Source organism: Petromyzon marinus, chromosome 39 (genome assembly GCF_048934315.1).
Source record: "Petromyzon marinus isolate PM22_M1 ecotype Great Lakes invasive population chromosome 39, UKy_Petmar_22M1.pri1.0, whole genome shotgun sequence".
In the NCBI taxonomy this organism is placed as follows: domain Eukaryota; kingdom Metazoa; phylum Chordata; class Hyperoartia; order Petromyzontiformes; family Petromyzontidae; genus Petromyzon; species Petromyzon marinus.
The window spans coordinates 7834422-7852317 of NC_133705.1; the positions used below are offsets into that span (position 1 = coordinate 7834422).

Below are 17896 nucleotides of genomic sequence, written 5' to 3' on the forward strand. Positions count from 1 at the left end.
AGCTTATTTTTCAGAAGTGACCTGGCCACTACCATCACCACCACCAACACTAGCTCCACCATCACCACCACTAGCTCCACCTCCACTAGCTCCACTAGCTCCACCACCACCTCCACTAGCTCCACCATCACCTCCACTAGCTCCACCATCACCTCCACTAGCTCCACCTCCACTAGCTCCACCATCACCAACACTAGCTCCACCTCCACTAGCTCCACCACCACCTCCACTAGCTCCACCTCCACTAGCTCCACCACCACCTCCACTAGCTCCACCATCACCAACACTAACTCCACCACCACTAGCTCCACCACCACCTCCACTAGCTCCACCACCACTAGCTCCACTAGCTCCACCACCACCACTAGCTCCACCACCACCAACACTAGCTCTACTACCACCTCCACAAGCTCCATCACCTCCACTAGCTCCACCACCACCTCCACTAGCTCCACCTCCACTAGCTCCACTAGCTCCACCACCACCAACACTAGCTCCACCACCACCTCCACTAGCTCCACTAGCTCCACCACCAACACTAGCTCCACCATCACCACCAACACTAGCTCCACCATCACCACCAACACTAGCTCCACCAACACTAGCTCCACCACCACCTCCACTAGCTCCACCACCACTAGCTCCACCATCACCTCCACTAGCTCCACCATCACCTCCACTAGCTCCACCACCACCTCCACTAGCTCCACCACCTCCACTAGCTCCACCACCACTAGCTCCACCACCACCTCCACTAGCTCCACCACCACCAACACTAGCTCCACCACCACCTCCACTAGCTCCACCTCCACCAACACTAGCTCCACCACCTTCACTAGCTCCACCACCTCCACTAGCTCCACCTCCACTAGCTCCACCTCCACAGGCTCCACCATCAACACTAGCTCCACCACCTCCACTAGCTCCACCTCCACTAGCTCCACCACCTCCACTAGCTCCACCATCAACACTAGCTCCACCACCACCTCCACTAGCCCCACCATCACTAGCTCCACCACCACCTCCACTAGCTCCACCACCACCATCACTAGCTCCACCTCCACTAGCTCCACCACCACCAACACTAGCTCCACCATCACCTCCACTAGCACCACCTCCACTAGCTCCACCCCCAACACTAGCTCCACCACCTCCTCCACTAGCTCCACCACCACCAACACTAGCTCCACCACCAACACTAGCTCCACCACCACCTCCACTAGCTCCACCATCACCTCCACTAGCTCCACCATCACCAACACTAGCTCCACCATCACCAACACTAGCTCCACCCCCACTAGCTCCACCATCACCAACACTAGCTCCACCACCACCACTAGCTCCACCACCACCTCCACTAGCTCCACCATCACCAACACTAGCTCCACCTCCACTAGCTCCACCACCAACACTAGCTCCACCTCCACTAGCTCCACCACCACCAACACTAGCTCCACCACCACCTCCACTAGCTCCACCACCTCCACTAGCTCCACCATCAACACTAGCTCCACCACCACCTCCACTAGCTCCACCACCACCAACACTAGCTCCACCACCTCCTCCACTAGCTCCACCATCAACACTAGCTCCACCACCACCTCCACTAGCTCCACCACCACCACTAGCTCCACCACCACCTCCACTAGCTCCACCACCACCAACACTAGCCCCACCACCTCCACTAGCTCCACCCCCACTAGCTCTACCTCCACTAGCTCCACCAACACTAGCTCCACCATCAACACTAGCTCCACCACCACCTCCACTAGCTCCACCACCACCAACACTAGCTCCACCACTAGCTCCACCCCCACTAGCTCCACCTCCACTAGCTCCACCAACACTAGCTCCACCATCAACACTAGCTCCACCACCACCTCCACTAGCTCCACCACCAACACTAGCTCCACCACCACCAACACTAGCTCCACCACCACTAGCTCCACCATCACCAACACTAGCTCCACCACCTCCACTAGCTCCACCACCACCTCCACTAGCTCCACCACCACCTCCACTAGCTCCACCAACACTAGCTCCACCACCACCAACACTAGCTCCACCACCACCAACACTAGCTCCACCACCTCCAATAGCTCCACCACCACCTCCACTAGCTCCACCATCACCACCACTAGCTCCACCACCACCAACACTAGCTCCACCTCCACTAGCTCCACTAGCTCTACCACCACCTCCACTAGCTCCACTAGCTCCACCACCACCCCCACTAGCTCCACTAGCTCCACCTCCACTAGCTCCACCATCACCACCACTAGTTCCACCACCACCCCCACTAGCTCCACCACCACCTCCACTAGCTCCACCACCACCAACACTAGCTACACCACCACCAACACTAGCTCCACCACCACCAACACTAGCTCCACCACCTCCAATAGCTCCACCACCACCTCCACTAGCTCCACCATCACCACCACTAGCTCCACCACCACCAACACTAGCTCCACCTCCACTAGCTCCACTAGCTCTACCACCACCTCCACTAGCTCCACTAGCTCCACCACCACCCCCACTAGCTCCACTAGCTCCACCTCCACTAGCTCCACCATCACCACCACTAGCTCCACCACCACCTCCACTAGCTCCACCCCCAACACTAGCCCCACCACCACCTCCACTAGCTCCACCACCACCTCCACTAGCTCCACCACCTCCACTAGCTCCACCACCACCTCCACCAACAACACTAGCTCCACCACCACCAACACTAGCTCCACCACCTCCAACACTAGCTCCACCCCCAACACTAGCTCCACCACCCCCAACACTAGCTCCACCCCCAACACTAGCTCCACCACCACCAACACTAGCTCCACCACCACCAACACTAGCTCCACCCCCAACACTCCTCCACCACCAACACTAAAGTCTACGTATCTGCGTGACTTAACCGAAAGAACGCTCACGCGTTCGTGATCTCGTTAAGCTAAGTTGAAACCTGGAGCCAGCACCCCAAGATCCTTCGACCCCCGTATCCCAGGTGACCCTCGTATCCCAGGTGACCCCAGGATCCAAGGTGACCCCAGGATCCCAAAACCGACGGACCCCAGATCAAGTACCACGTGGGTAGGCAGCATAGGGCAGTGCAGCTACATCCATTGTACAGTACTTCTATGTTCTTATACTTCTATGCTCCCACGTCTATGCTTCCCGTGCCTTCACTAACCCCGCATTGTCCAGCGTGGTGAAGTATGTTCAATTAAACCCCCTGGACGCGCATGGTGTGGGGAAGCCCTCGTACAGCGGTGGGTGGACTGACAAAAAGGGGCCGCTGTGACCACGGGTTCACGCCGTCGAAGTTCATCTTGGGGGGGGGGGGGCATGAAACCGGAACTAAAACAGCGGAGCAGCGAGAAGAGGCCGGACCCTGCGCGAGCGGGACCCGGTCCGGAAGCGGCAGTGACTCCACGTGATTCGCCGGCTACGGTCACAAGGGGCGTGGAGGTGAGGGCTGGGATGGGTGAGAGAGTGTGAGTGAGTGTGTGTGAGAGGATGGGTGAGTGTGAGTGAGGGTGAGTGTGAGAGAGTGTGAGAGGGTGAGTGAGTGTGAGAGGGTGAGAGAGTGAGGGTGAGTGTGAGAGAGTGTGAGAGGGTGAGTGAGGGTGAGAGAGTGAGAGGGTGAGAGAGTGAGTGAGTGAGGGCGTGAGTGAGAGGGTGAGTGAGGGTGAGAGTGTGAGGGCGTGAGGGTGAGTGTGAGAGAGAGTGTGAGAGAGGGTGAGTGTGAGAGAGTGAGGGTGAGAGAGTGAGAGGGTGAGTGAGGGTGAGTGAGTGAGGGTGAGGGCGTGAGTGAGAGGGTGAGTGAGGGTGAGAGAGTGAGGGCGTGAGAGAGAGAGTGATTGAGAGTGAGTGTGAGTGAGAGAGTGAGAGAGAGAGGGTGAGGGTGAGAGAGTGAGGGTGTGAGGGTGAGTGTGGGGGAGAGAGGATCCTGGAGTCACCTGGGGTACGGGGGTGTGGGTAAGAGTGTGGGTGAGAGTGTGAGGGTGGTGAGGGTGAGTTGTGAGTAAGGGTGAGAGATTGAGGATGGGTGAGGGTGGATGAGAGCGTGTGAGGGTGATAAAGTGTGGGTGAGAGAGTGAGGATGAGTGTGGAAGAGCGAGTGAGTAAGAGTGAGGGTGACAGTGAGGCTGTGCTGTGTCTGCGTGTGACGACTATGAGTTTGTGTTTGTGTCCCTTACGCGTGCTGTGTGTGTGGGCAGTGGTAGTGAAGTGGTTAGCGCACGGCCAACATTGGTAACGATTAACTGAACCGGTCTTGGGTCTTCACAGGTAGACCCAACCTGAATCAAGTACCTGCTACGGTGTGTAAACATCAGCTATGTGGAGACAAAGGCGGTGGGGCACGTGGTGGTGGCCACCCACCCCCTCGTGTGCCGTGCCGGCCTTCATAGGTGCTGCTACTCGCTAACAGCACTTCCCCTCTTACAGCCTGTTAAATCTTAATTTGAAGCTTTAGTGACTGCAGGAATCCGTACTCTTTTGGTTCTTTCGGTAAAGTCATCACGTAGGTATAAAATAAAATAAATCACGACGTTTCGGGCGCAACGCAAGCGTCCGTCATCAGGTGGGAAAGTTCGTTTCAGGATATGCGCTGGGGGGGAGGAGAGGATCTTTTGTCTTGTCTCTGGTACTGTGTCTGTATCGCTGCAATGTGTGTGTGTCATTGTGTATCGTGTACCCGCGTGTCTCTCTCACACAGCCACTGGGTCTGCCCCGTGAGCTGCTTGCCCTGTGAACAAGGCGACACTTCACGTGAGATCAGCGGTCACCTTGGCCAGCGCATGACGCCGTGCTGTCTGTCATCACCGCGCTGTCTGTCATCACCGCGCTGTCTGTCATCACCGCGCTATCTGTCATCACCGCGCTGTCTGTCATCACAGCGCTGTCTGTCATCACCGTGCTGTCTGTTATCACGGCGCTGTCTGTCATCACCGTGCTGTCTGTCATCACGGCGTTGTCTGTCATCACCGTGCACCGCGCTGTCTGTCATCACCGTGCACCGTGCTGTCTGTCATCACCGCGCTGTCTGTCATCACCGTGCTGTCTGTCATCACCGTGCTGTCTGTCATCACCGCGCTGTCTGTCATCACCGTGCTGTCTGTCATCACGGCGCTGTCTGTCATCACCGCGCTGTCTGTCATCACCGCGCTGTCTGTCATCACGGCGCTGTCTGTCATCACCGTGCTGTCTGTCATCACGGCGCTGTCTGTCATCACGGCGCTGTCTGTCATCACCGTGCTGTCTGTCATCACCGTGCTGTCTGTCATCACCGTGCTGTCTGTCATCAACGTGCTGTCTGTCATCACCGCGCTGTCTGTCATCACCGCGCTGTCTGTCATCACCGCGCTGTCTGTCATCACCGCGCTGTCTGTCATCACGGCGCTGTCTGTCATCACCGTGCTGTCTGTCATCACCGTGCTGTCTGTCATCACCGTGCTGTCTGTCATCACCGTGCTGTCTGTCATCACCGTGCTGTCTGTCATCACCGTGCTGTCTGTCATCACCGTGCTGTCTGTCATCACCGCGCTGTCTGTCATCACCGTGCTGTCTGTCATCACCGTGCTGTCTGTCATCACCGTGCTGTCTGTCATCACCGTGCTGTCTGTCATCACCGTGCTGTCTGTCATCACGGCGCTGTCTGTCATCACCGTGCTGTCTGTCATCACCGTGCTGTCTGTCATCACCGTGCTGTCTGTCATCACTGTGCTGTCTGTCATCACCGCGCTGTCTGTCATCACCGTGCTGTCTGTCATCACCGTGCTGTCTGTCATCACCGTGCTGTCTGTCATCACCGTGCTGTCTGTCACCACCGCGCTGTCTGTCATCACCGCGCTGTCTCTCATCACCGCGCTGTCTGTCATCACCGTGCTGTCTGTCATCACCGTGCTGTCTGTTATCACCGTGCTGTCTGTCATCACCGTGCTGTCTGTCATCACGGCGCTGTCTGTCATCACCGTGCTGTCTGTCATCACCGCGCTGTCTGTCATCACCGCGCTGTCTGTCATCACCGCGCTGTCTGTCATCACCGCGCTGTCTGTCATCACAGCGCTGTCTGTCATCACCGTGCTGTCTGTTATCACGGCGCTGTCTGTCATCACCGTGCTGTCTGTCATCACGGCGTTGTCTGTCATCACCGTGCACCGCGCTGTCTGTCATCACCGTGCACCGTGCTGTCTGTCATCACCGCGCTGTCTGTCATCACCGTGCTGTCTGTCATCACCGTGCTGTCTGTCATCACCGCGCTGTCTGTCATCACCGTGCTGTCTGTCATCACGGCGCTGTCTGTCATCACCGCGCTGTCTGTCATCACCGCGCTGTCTGTCATCACGGCGCTGTCTGTCATCACCGTGCTGTCTGTCATCACGGCGCTGTCTGTCATCACGGCGCTGTCTGTCATCACCGTGCTGTCTGTCATCACCGTGCTGTCTGTCATCACCGTGCTGTCTGTCATCAACGTGCTGTCTGTCATCACCGCGCTGTCTGTCATCACCGCGCTGTCTGTCATCACCGCGCTGTCTGTCATCACCGCGCTGTCTGTCATCACGGCGCTGTCTGTCATCACCGTGCTGTCTGTCATCACCGTGCTGTCTGTCATCACCGTGCTGTCTGTCATCACCGTGCTGTCTGTCATCACCGTGCACCGTGCTGTCTGTCATCACCGTGCTGTCTGTCATCACGGCGCTGTCTGTCATCACCGTGCTGTCTGTCATCACCGTGCTGTCTGTCATCACCGTGCTGTCTGTCATCACTGTGCTGTCTGTCATCACCGCGCTGTCTGTCATCACCGTGCTGTCTGTCATCACCGTGCTGTCTGTCATCACCGTGCTGTCTGTCATCACCGTGCTGTCTGTCACCACCGCGCTGTCTGTCATCACCGCGCTGTCTCTCATCACCGCGCTGTCTGTCATCACCGTGCTGTCTGTCATCACCGTGCTGTCTGTCATCACCGTGCTGTCTGTCATCACCGTGCTGTCTGTCATCACGGCGCTGTCTGTCATCACCGTGCTGTCTGTCATCACCGTGCTGTCTGTCATCACCGTGCTGTCTGTCATCACCGTGCTGTCTGTCATCACCGTGCTGTCTGTCATCACGGCGCTGTCTGTCATCACCGTGCTGTCTGTCATCACCGTGCTGTCTGTCATCACCGCGCTGTCTGTCATCACCGTGCTGTCTGTCATCACCGTGCTGTCTGTCATCACCGTGCTGTCTGTCATCACCGTGCTGTCTGTCATCACCGCGCTGTCTGTCATTACCGTGCTGTCTGTCATCACCGTGCTGTCTGTCATCACGGCGCTGTCTGTCATCACCGTGCTGTCTGTCATCACCGTGCTGTCTGTCATCACCGTGCTGTCTGTCATCACCGTGCTGTCTGTCATCACCGCGCTGTCTGTCATCACCGCGCTGTCTGTCATCACCGCGCTGTCTGTCATCACCGCGCTGTCTGTCATCACCGCGCTGTCTGTCATCACCGTGCTGTCTGTCATCACGGCGCTGTCTGTCATCACCGTGCTGTCTGTCATCACAGTGCTGTCTGTCATCACGGCGCTGTCTGTCATCACCGCGCTGTCTGTCATCACCGTGTTGTCTGTCATCACCGTGCTGTCTGTCATCACCGCGCTGTCTGTCATCACCGCGCTGTCTGTCATCACCGTGCTGTCTGTCATCACCGTGCTGTCTGTCATCACCGTGCTGTCTGTCATCACCGCGCTGTCTGTCATCACCGCGCTGTCTGTCATCACCGTGCTGTCTGTCATCACTGCGCTGTCTGTCATCACCGCGCTGTCTGTCATCACCGTGCTGTCTGTCATCACCGTGCTGTCTGTCATCACCGTGCTGTCTGTCATCACCGCGCTGTCTGTCATCACCGCGCTGTCTGTCATCACAGTGCTGTCTGTCATCACCGCGCTGTCTGTCATCACCGCGCTGTCTGTCATCACCGTGCTGTGTCATCACCGTGCTGTCTGTCATCACCGCGCTGTCTGTCATCACCGCGCTGTCTGTCATCACCGCGCTGTCTGTCATCACCGTGCTGTCTGTCATCACAGTGCTGTCTGTCATCACCGTGCTGTCTGTCATCACCGTGCTGTCTGTCATCACCGTGCTGTCTGTCATCACCGTGCTGTCTGTCATCACCGTGCTGTCTGTCATCACCGCGCTGTCTTCATCACCGTGCTGTCTGTCATCACGGCGCTGTCTGTCATCACCGCGCTGTCTGTCATCACCGTGTTGTCTGTCATCACCGTGCTGTCTGTCATCACCGCGCTGTCTGTCATCACCGCGCTGTCTGTCATCACCGTGCTGTCTGTCATCACCGTGCTGTCTGTCATCACCGTGCTGTCTGTCATCACCGCGCTGTCTGTCATCACCGCGCTGTCTGTCATCACCGTGCTGTCTGTCATCACCGCGCTGTCTGTCATCACCGTGCTGTCTGTCATCACCGTGCTGTCTGTCATCACCGCGCTGTCTGTCATCACCGTGCTGTCTGTCATCACCGTGCTGTCTGTCATCACCGTGCTGTCTGTCATCACCGCGCTGTCTGTCATCACCGCGCTGTCTGTCATCACAGTGCTGTCTGTCATCACCGCGCTGTCTGTCATCACCGCGCTGTCTGTCATCACCGTGCTGTGTCATCACCGTGCTGTCTGTCATCACCGCGCTGTCTGTCATCACCGCGCTGTCTGTCATCACCGCGCTGTCTGTCATCACCGTGCTGTCTGTCATCACAGTGCTGTCTGTCATCACCGTGCTGTCTGTCATCACCGTGCTGTCTGTCATCACCGTGCTGTCTGTCATCACCGTGCTGTCTGTCATCACCGTGCTGTCTGTCATCACCGCGCTGTCTTCATCACCGTGCTGTCTGTCATCACCGTGCTGTCTGTCATCACCGTGCTGTCTGTCATCACCGTGCTGTCTGTCATCACCGTGCTGTCTGTCATCACCGTGCTGTCTGTCATCACCGTGCTGTCTGTCATCACCGCGCTGTCTGTCATCACCGCGCTGTCTGTCATCACCGCGCTGTCTGTCATCACCGCGCTGTCTGTCATCACCGTGCTGTCTGTCATCACCGTGCTGTCTGTCATCACCGTGCTGTCTGTCATCACCGCGCTGTCTGTCATCACCGCGCTGTCTGTCATCACCGTGCTGTCTGTCATTACCGTGCTGTCTGTCATCACCGCGCTGTCTGTCATCACCGCGCTGTCTGTCATCACCGTGCTGTCTGTCATCACCGTGCTGTCTGTCATTACCGTGCTGTCTGTCATTACCGTGCTGTCTGTCATCACCGCGCTGTCTGTCATCACGGCGCTGTCTGTCATCACCATGCTGTCTGTCATCACCGTGCTGTCTGTCATCACCGTGCTGTCTGTCATCACCGTGCTGTCTGTCATCACGGCGCTGTCTGTCATCACCGTGCTGTCTGTCATCACCGTGCTGTCTGTCATCACCGTGCTGTCTGTCATCACCGTACTGTCTGTCATCACCGCGCTGTCTGTCATCACCGTGCTGTCTGTCATCACCGTGCTGTCTGTCATCACCGCGCTGTCTGTCATCACCGCGCTGTCTGTCATCACCGCGCTGTCTGTCATCACCGTGCTGTCTGTCATCACCGTGCTGTCTGTCATCACCGCCGCTTAGCGGCGAACGGCGATTGTTGTTGCCGATGTCTTAGTTGGTCAGTTTAACACTTAGGAGGCTTCGATTTAAAGCTTTCGTGACTGCAAGGATTCATCTTCTTTGGTTCTTTCGGTAAAGTCACGTAGAATGAGAATAGAATAATAAATTGATAAAATAAAATAACGCAATAATATTCTCACGACTGTCCTCCAGACAGTCTCGTCCCTTCACCTGATGAAGGCCGCTTGTGTTGTGGCCGAAACGTCGTGAGAATATTATTGTGTTATTTTATTTTATCAATTTATTATTTTATTCTCATTCTACGTGACTTTACCGAAAGAACCAAAGAAGACTTAGTAGGCTTTCGCGACCAATATTATTCGTGATAAAGGTTTTTGGGTTAGATCGCGTTATTTATAAATGCGTCGTAACCCTCCACCCCACCCGACACGGCCAAACAGTAAAAAAAAAATGTGTCGCGTTGACAAAGGACAAAATAGTTCACTGCTTTTAGCCCACCGGTGTGTTGAAGAGTGAATCAACATCATTTAAAATTTGAGTACGACGTTTCGCTGGTAATTACATCCAGCTTCATTGGGCCAGAATGGTGGCGAATTGCCCGATGATGCTGAATGTAATTACCAGCGAAACGTCGTACTCAAACTGTGAATGTTGTGGATTTACACTTCAACACACCGGTGGGCTAAAGTAGTGAACTATTTGTCTTTTGTCAACGTGACACTTTTTTGCTGATTGTCTTAGTTTGTGTGTGCGCCGCGGCCTCTCTCTCTTTATACTTCCATGCCTCTCTCTCTTTATACTTCCATGCCTCTCTCTGTATCTACTTCCATGTGTAACTTCGTGAATGCGGAGTGATTGTGCCTGCACGTGTGTCTGTGCGCGCGCGCGCGCGCGCTTTTCGGGAGTGGCATGCCCAATGCGGGACCTTCCTGAAGATTTAGTGAAGAAAATTGGATCCTTGCAGTCACGAAAACTTCAAATCTAGAATTTAGTGAGGCTTTCCTGGGTAGATCGAGGGCATTGCGAGTTGTACCCACGCACACAGGACCTGCAGACCTAAAGCACGCGTGCTCACACGATCGTGAGAATGTTTAGCGAATGATTACCACCACGCTTAAACTCTACAAACAAATCACAGGCTCGCAGCTCTTAACGCACCATCCCCCACCACCCGACATGACATGAGCGCAGAGACTGGCTAAGCTCTCTCACGCCACCAAGTGGACATTCTCCCGCAGTACCGCTCACGAGTTGACAGGGCAATGGTTACATTTTGATTTAAAGCTTTCGTTGACTGCAGGGATTCATATTCTTGGTTCTTTCGGTAAAGTCACCACGTAGAAGGGAAACAATAAAATAATAAAAATATAAACAATACAATTCTCACGACGTTTCGACTGCAACACAAGCAGTCATCATCAGGTGTGAAAACCACAACAATCTTTTTTTCTTGTGCTTTTCACACCTGATGATGACAAGAAATGTTTTTCTTGTTGTGGTTTTCACACCCGATGATGACTGCTTGTGTTGCAGTCGAAACGTCGTGAGAATTTTATTGTTTTATATTTTAATTATTTTATTGTTTCCCTTCTAAGTGACTTTACCGAAAGAACCAAGAATATAGGGCAATGGTTCTTCACTACCTGCGTTATGAACCCGGCTACCTGAGTTCGATTCTCAGCCACGGTTACCACCATCCTTGGGGAGTGATATCTGAATCGTTCCTGGACCACCCCAAACAAAGGCAAAGATCCCCCGTGTAGCCTTAACGGACTATTGGGGCAAGTGCTGTTCGCGAGCACCGATTAAGACCGGCACGGCATACTAGGGGTTGGGTGGCCAGCACTACGCCTGGCTGCTTTTGACTCCCAAGTAGTAATATGGACACACTGTACCGGGGACTTATTTGAGGCTGAGTCTACCTAGGGCAGGCCCAGGACCGTTTCAGATAATCGTCACTGGTGTTGGCCGTGAGCGGGAATCAAACTCTCGTCGCCAGGTTCGTAGCGGAACGTAGCGCTAACCACTGCGCCACCATTCTGGACCACTCAACCACTTCACTAACCCGCACTGATGAGCGTCCTGAAGCACGGTCATAACACCCCCATGATGGACACGGCATGGAGAGGTCTTCATACAGCAGTGGATTTACTGGTGTCTGTATGTACAGCTGCCCGTGTGTGTGTAGTAGACTGGCGTGATGCGTTTGTGGTGCGCTGCCCGAAGGCTGACACCAGCTCTCCTGTTCCCCTTCAGGGTACGTAAATATCACTGGACTTTGTGAGTGAGATTGGGCAAATTGTAGATACCAGTTGACGTGTAATTTGTATGATAATTGATACTGGCGATTGTCAGGTTGGATTACAGGACGACCTGCAACATTTGTGATGGTATATGGAGATGGGGTCGCATGTATGATAAGCAAATGTGTGAAAGACTGAAAAGGGGTGCTGTGTTAGGGCCATCTAAATTAATTCGACTGCGTGGGTTTTCACGGTCGTGCTGTGCAAGCTCTCCAATGTGTTTTCGGTCGTGTTATTTGGCACGATGTTCGATGTTCTGTTCCACGTGATGGGAGCTTCGTCAGGAACTGAATTTCAGGAGAGGGATTGCAGAATCTCCCAGCACTTGGGGCAGACGTGTATGTATGTTAAACGTATTTATCACCCTACGGAGCCAACCGTGCTAATCAGAGGTTCGGGAGTGGAATATGCGACTTTACACTGTAAAAAGATAGCTGTCGATGCCACCCTCCGTATTACCTTTAAAGTTAGAGTTGAGTCAACTAAAGACAGATTTCAATATTTGTGTCTAGTTGTGGCCAAAAAAGTAGAACCGAAATGATTGTGCCCATATGTTGACATTTGTAATTTGACCTTTGCCCCCACCGTTAAATAATTGGCCCCAAAAGTTGAAGTCGGATTTGTAAAAAAATGATCAAAGCAACTCACAAAAACACCCAGGTGTAGTTTTTGGGCTTTGTTCATGAAAAAGAAAACAATAATAACCCCATACTTGACGGCGAAGATGATGCTGACCGGTGTGGTGTGTGTGGCTCGGTAATTGCTGTAGGGACAGGTGACCACGCGATTACACACGCGTGGATTTTCCAAGGCTTCCAAAGAGATACAGGTGAGCTTGCCAGAGCTGCAGCGTGGCCAACAGCCCTCACAACCCACACTGCTTGTGGAGGCCTTAATCCAGCGGCCGATTGACAGAAGGGCTCTCTACGTGTGTTTCCGTGTGCACGCGTGAGCAGTTCAGTTTGCGAACTCGAATCTTGGTGACAGCAGGGATTGGATCGGCCTTCTTCGGGTGGTGGGTGTATTTGCGGTATGAAAAACAAGGTACGTAAGTACACTAAAGTACACTTAATAATCATGAACAGCATTGCCAACCACTGGTGGATAAAGGCCTCCCAATGCCGTGTCGGTTAGCTCTGAAATTCACCGATCTTTACCAACATTCTCAAACTGTTACTCCTCTTGGATGACTTTCGTGTCCTCGTTTGGACACACGTGTGTGTGATCACAAGCACGTGCTTGTGTGTGTGTGCTCATACGCTGTGTTTGTTGTCTGTCCAGGTTTGAATGATCACATCGTTGGGCTGGGAGGTGTGAAATTTGAACTGACCGATCAGAGTGGACGCAAGGTTAAGGGTCACGACCTCCTGGTCGGTCAGTGGAGCTTGCTCTACTTTGGCTTCACGCACTGCCCCGATGTGTGTCCAGAGGAAATGGAGAAAGTATCGGGCGTCGTACACACCCTAGGTACGTGAGCTTCACACGGACCATAGAAGGGTTTCCAAAACCACTTCGAAATAGGTCACGAAAATCCATTCACAAATCTAACAATAACTCAATATCATGACTTAATAAAATCACCGAGGGTGGTGGTCAATAATTAAAAGACTTGGAATTTTCAAAGTGCAGGAATCTGCACGACTCACACCAGATCCTGTGACTCTCTTAACAAGTGGGAAAATCAAGGGAAGCCTGGAGTGTGACTCCGAAGATGGTGACCAAACTGTGGGACACAACGTGAACCACAGAGCACATTGAAAACCGTAAGGCAAATCGCAAACTCTCGAGTGCATTGTGACGCACAGGTTTCATTGCGAACGGTGGAGCTCATTGTAGACCACTGCCAACTTTGCAAATTCAACGGAGGCAGCAGCAGCTGTAACTATTCACTCGGCCTCACCTGCAGCCATCATGTGGCTTTCAAACTTGGATATAGATCTCTAAGATTTGATTCACAGAGCCATATGCAAGAAGTAGTGGAGTGTGTTGCTACCACATAATGATATTCCTAAACTATTTTATTTTACCAGGTAAGGCCCACTGAGCTGTGTAGCTCTTTTTTAGAAGCAACCTGGCCACATGTGATAGCTCAATGAAGTGGCTTATATGGAAATTTATAGCAGCTAAATATTCTTCAATGGATGTTTCTAAATGTGGAGGGGAAAACCCGGAGAACAATGCATGCTACCATGGGAAGAGAACATGCAAATTCTAAATATACAGCTGTCAGGGTTGGGATCGAACCCACGACCTCCCGTATACCAGGCAAGAGAGTTAACATCTCGCCAACCTCGCCATGTAACGGACGAGGTGAATGAACCTGACGCCACGTTTCACATCCGGTGTGACAAGTGACAGGCACGTGTTTAGGTCCTGTGACGCGTGTATGCTGCGTGTGTGCTGTGTGTTGCGTGCGTGTGCTGCGTGCGTGTGCAGACAAGGACACGAACCTGCCCAGGGTGCAGCCTGTGTTCGTGACGATCGATCCGCAGAGGGACGACGTCGCGGCTGTAGCACAATACATCAAAGGCACGACGGGGTTTCCCACCTTCACCAACCTGCTTCATTCTTTCATTATTTGCAGCGTGATGAAGAATTTATTTTGAAATGTTGTTATGAAAGGGATGCTGCCGTGATGTTCTGTTTATCACACTGGGGTCTCTCTGGTTCAAACTCCTGGCAAGGGTCGTTGAAACAATGGAGAAAGTTTATTAAATCCTCCCTTACCTGTTCACCCAGCAGTATAAACGGGTCCACCACAGATGGTCGACAGGTCGCATATGGCGGGGTAAATTATGGGTACTCCCACCTCTTCAAAGACATTTTACCCGTATGGAAGAGAAGGCCTGTTACCCTTCGAGGGCCTCAAGAGCTCCCTTGAGTGGAGGCCTATCTGCCAGCAGTGGCGTTGGCAAGCAATTGTAGGGCTGCACCTTTATTACCTACCAGGGTCGTGTTTATTCATGATCCACATTTTTTGCCAAAATATCACCGACGCAAGTTACAGAATTACCATTATTATTGTTGTCGTTACCTGTGTACTTGGCGAAACGGCCTCGTAAACTACGGCAGCTTTTGTCGCGTGCCACGCAGATTTCCACCCACGGCTGGTCGGCCTGACCGGCTCTCCGGAGCAGATCTCGGCGATCTCAAAAGCCTACCGCGTGTACGCCCAGCCCGGCCCACGTGACCCCACCGACCAGGAGTACGTGGTACGTTACACGCGGGGCCCATCTACTACACACGTGCGCAGACAGAGGTGGTCGGGCAGCTCGGGGGTCGAGATGCAGCTGGCATTGCTGGGATTCTTGGTTTGAATCCGGGTTTTACAGTCATCCCAAGCATTATTATTTGGTTGCTATGAACGGCCACATGATACGGCACTTAGTGGAGCGATCATTTGTGGCCAGGTCACTTGTGAAAAAGACCTATATAGCTCAGTGGGCCGCACCTGGAAAAATTCAAGTTAAGTTTAAATTAAAGTGGGTTCTGAAGGGTAGTGAGTTAATGGGTTCAGCCAGATTATCTGTGACTGCATAAAAAAAAAAAACACCATCAATTTGGATTTGCATTTAATTTGGTTACATTCCAGTTATGAGAAATAAAATACTGTTACAAAATTTCTCTGTAACAGCACCCTCTTATATCAGGATAACAAAAGCCACCTGATGTGATCTCAGAAGTAGGTCTATGATATCCATATATCTGGCCATTCTCCACATGATGCTGACAGCACATTTGGAATAAAGATTGGGGAGACAACCAGTCATGAATGACGGTCGCCCATCCAAGCACTAACCAGGCCCAAACCGGCTTAGCTTCCAAAATCTAACGAGATCACATGCATAATTCTCCCTCTACTGGTGGACTGATGCCTATTGAGCAGGCCGGTGCTGTGATCACCTTGCTCCAAGGGGGGTGGGGGAAGGGGTCCCCGAGGTAAAGAGCAATGCACCGAGACGTTTCGTTAGGTTACGGGTGCAGTGTAAACGCAGGCGCTATTATAGTATCGCTGTTGTTCCGGGTGACTTGGTGGCCGGCGGCGTATAGCGAATGCGGCTGACGTCCGTTCATTGCCATGCGTGTGCGCGCAGGTGGACCACTCCATCATCACCTATCTCATCTGCCCGCACGGCGCCGTGCTCGAGTTTTACAACCGCTCCGTGGAGGAGGCCGACATGGCAGAGAAAGTGCGCCAACGCTTGCGCGCACATCGCCTCTGACCCCGTCTCCATGGCAGCACCAAGCCAACGGTCAGGGTTGGGGCACCTCTGACCCTGTCTCCATGGCAGCACCAAGCCAACGGTCAGGGTTGGGGCACCTCTGACCCTGTCTCCATGGCAGCACCAATCCAACGGTCAGGGTTGGGGCACCTCTGACCCTGTCTCCATGGCAGCACCAAGCCAACGGTCAGGGTTGGGGCACCTCTGACCCCTGTCTCCATGGCAGCACCAATCCAACGGTCAGGGTTGGGGCACCTCTGACCCTGTCTCCATGGCAGCACCAAGCCAACGGTCAGGGTTGGGGCACCTCTGACCCTGTCTCCATGGCAGCACCAAGCCAACGGTCAGGGTTGGGGCACCTCTGACCCTGTCTCCATGGCAGCACCAAGCCAACGGTCAGGGTTGGGGCGTGGGTCCATCTTTATCCGATCAAGTTTTGGTTTTAAATTATTAACATTTTTACGTGCCATACAAACAAACGTCACGGCCGTTTGTTGATCTATTGGATGAATGACTCCTGAAACACCGTTTTTGCGTCGGTCATGGGGGTTACGGTCACCAGCACTCCACCACGAACCACCTACGGTACATTCAATTATTTGGCTGCCACCGGCCTCTGTTGCCCAGAACGTAGCCGCGCGATGTCCAGCACCGACCGGTTCAGATCTCACTCGCCACCGACGTTACCTGTGGCCGGGAATCAACCTCGGCTAGCAGGGTTTTACAGCACAATGCTGTGTTAGAGGAACCCCAGTGAGGGATGGGTGGCGCAATGGTCACAATGATACAAGAGGTGATCCCTGACACTTGCGATGCGGTCTGGACCATTATAATGATGGAAGGACGTCTGTGTTGAGAAGCGCAGCGGTGCGTTGGTCGTTCACTTGCACTACGAACTTGGCAATCCGAGTTAAATTTTGATTTAAAGCTTTCGTGACTGCAGTAATTCATATTCTTAGTTCTTTCGGTAAACGTGACTTTACCGAAAGAACTAAGAATATGAATCCGAGTTCAATTCCCATGTATGTCTCAGCCTAACGTTTATGGTGAATTATGATCAAATAACCTCCATGACCGACACGGTGTAGGGAAGCCTTCATCCAGCAGTGGATGAGACAAAGGACTGTATATTATCATTAAGTTCAATACTGTTGGAATTGTTTAAAATACATATCAGTTATTGATGTGTACCTCTGATGCTGGAAACAGGTGTTGTGGCTTAATACATAGTAACTGTGTGGTGCGTTTGTAATTGTAATGTTGAGGCTGTACAAAAACATAAAGAGACCAAGGTTTTAGATGGGAATGTCTTGTGCATTTTGTATACACAGCAGTGTCATACGCATACAGGCCTACCTGTCACAGTGGGTGAAGTTACTCTTTCCACCATTGCAAGCTTTGTAATGTGACCAGGTAGCTCCCACTGCAGGGAATAAATAGGTCAAAGTTTGTGTTCAAGGTTATTTATATTGTTACTCTCAGGAGTTGATCACTCCATGGACAAATTCTTGAACTTTAAAGGCATTCCTTAAAAAAAAAACCTACCATGAGCAAGAATTAACGGAGCCCTATTCTTAATTGCACTCAGCCGAATTCCTTAAGTGGTGAACATGTAGTGCTTTACTTTAATCACTTTGTGTTATTTTTCAGCGTGATGCTTTACATCCGTGTACTATTTATTTGGTGCCATTTTCAACAACTGTAAAGTACCGT

At 52.8% G+C, this 17896-nt stretch overlaps 1 protein-coding gene across 1 annotated transcript; it reads left to right on the forward strand.

Moving 5' to 3' along the window:
* Nucleotides 1-3440: 3440 nt before the first annotated feature.
* Nucleotides 3441-17481, forward strand: LOC116950517 (protein SCO2 homolog, mitochondrial-like; the record flags this gene model as incomplete). Its single annotated transcript, XM_076072789.1, has 8 exons — nt 3441-3487; nt 4724-4776; nt 11846-11914; nt 12730-12789; nt 13242-13427; nt 14397-14489; nt 15054-15172; nt 16055-17481. Coding segments are annotated over 8 exons (756 nt in total), but the record flags the coding sequence as incomplete, so codon positions are not given.
* Between the last annotated feature and the right edge of the window lie 415 nt (nt 17482-17896).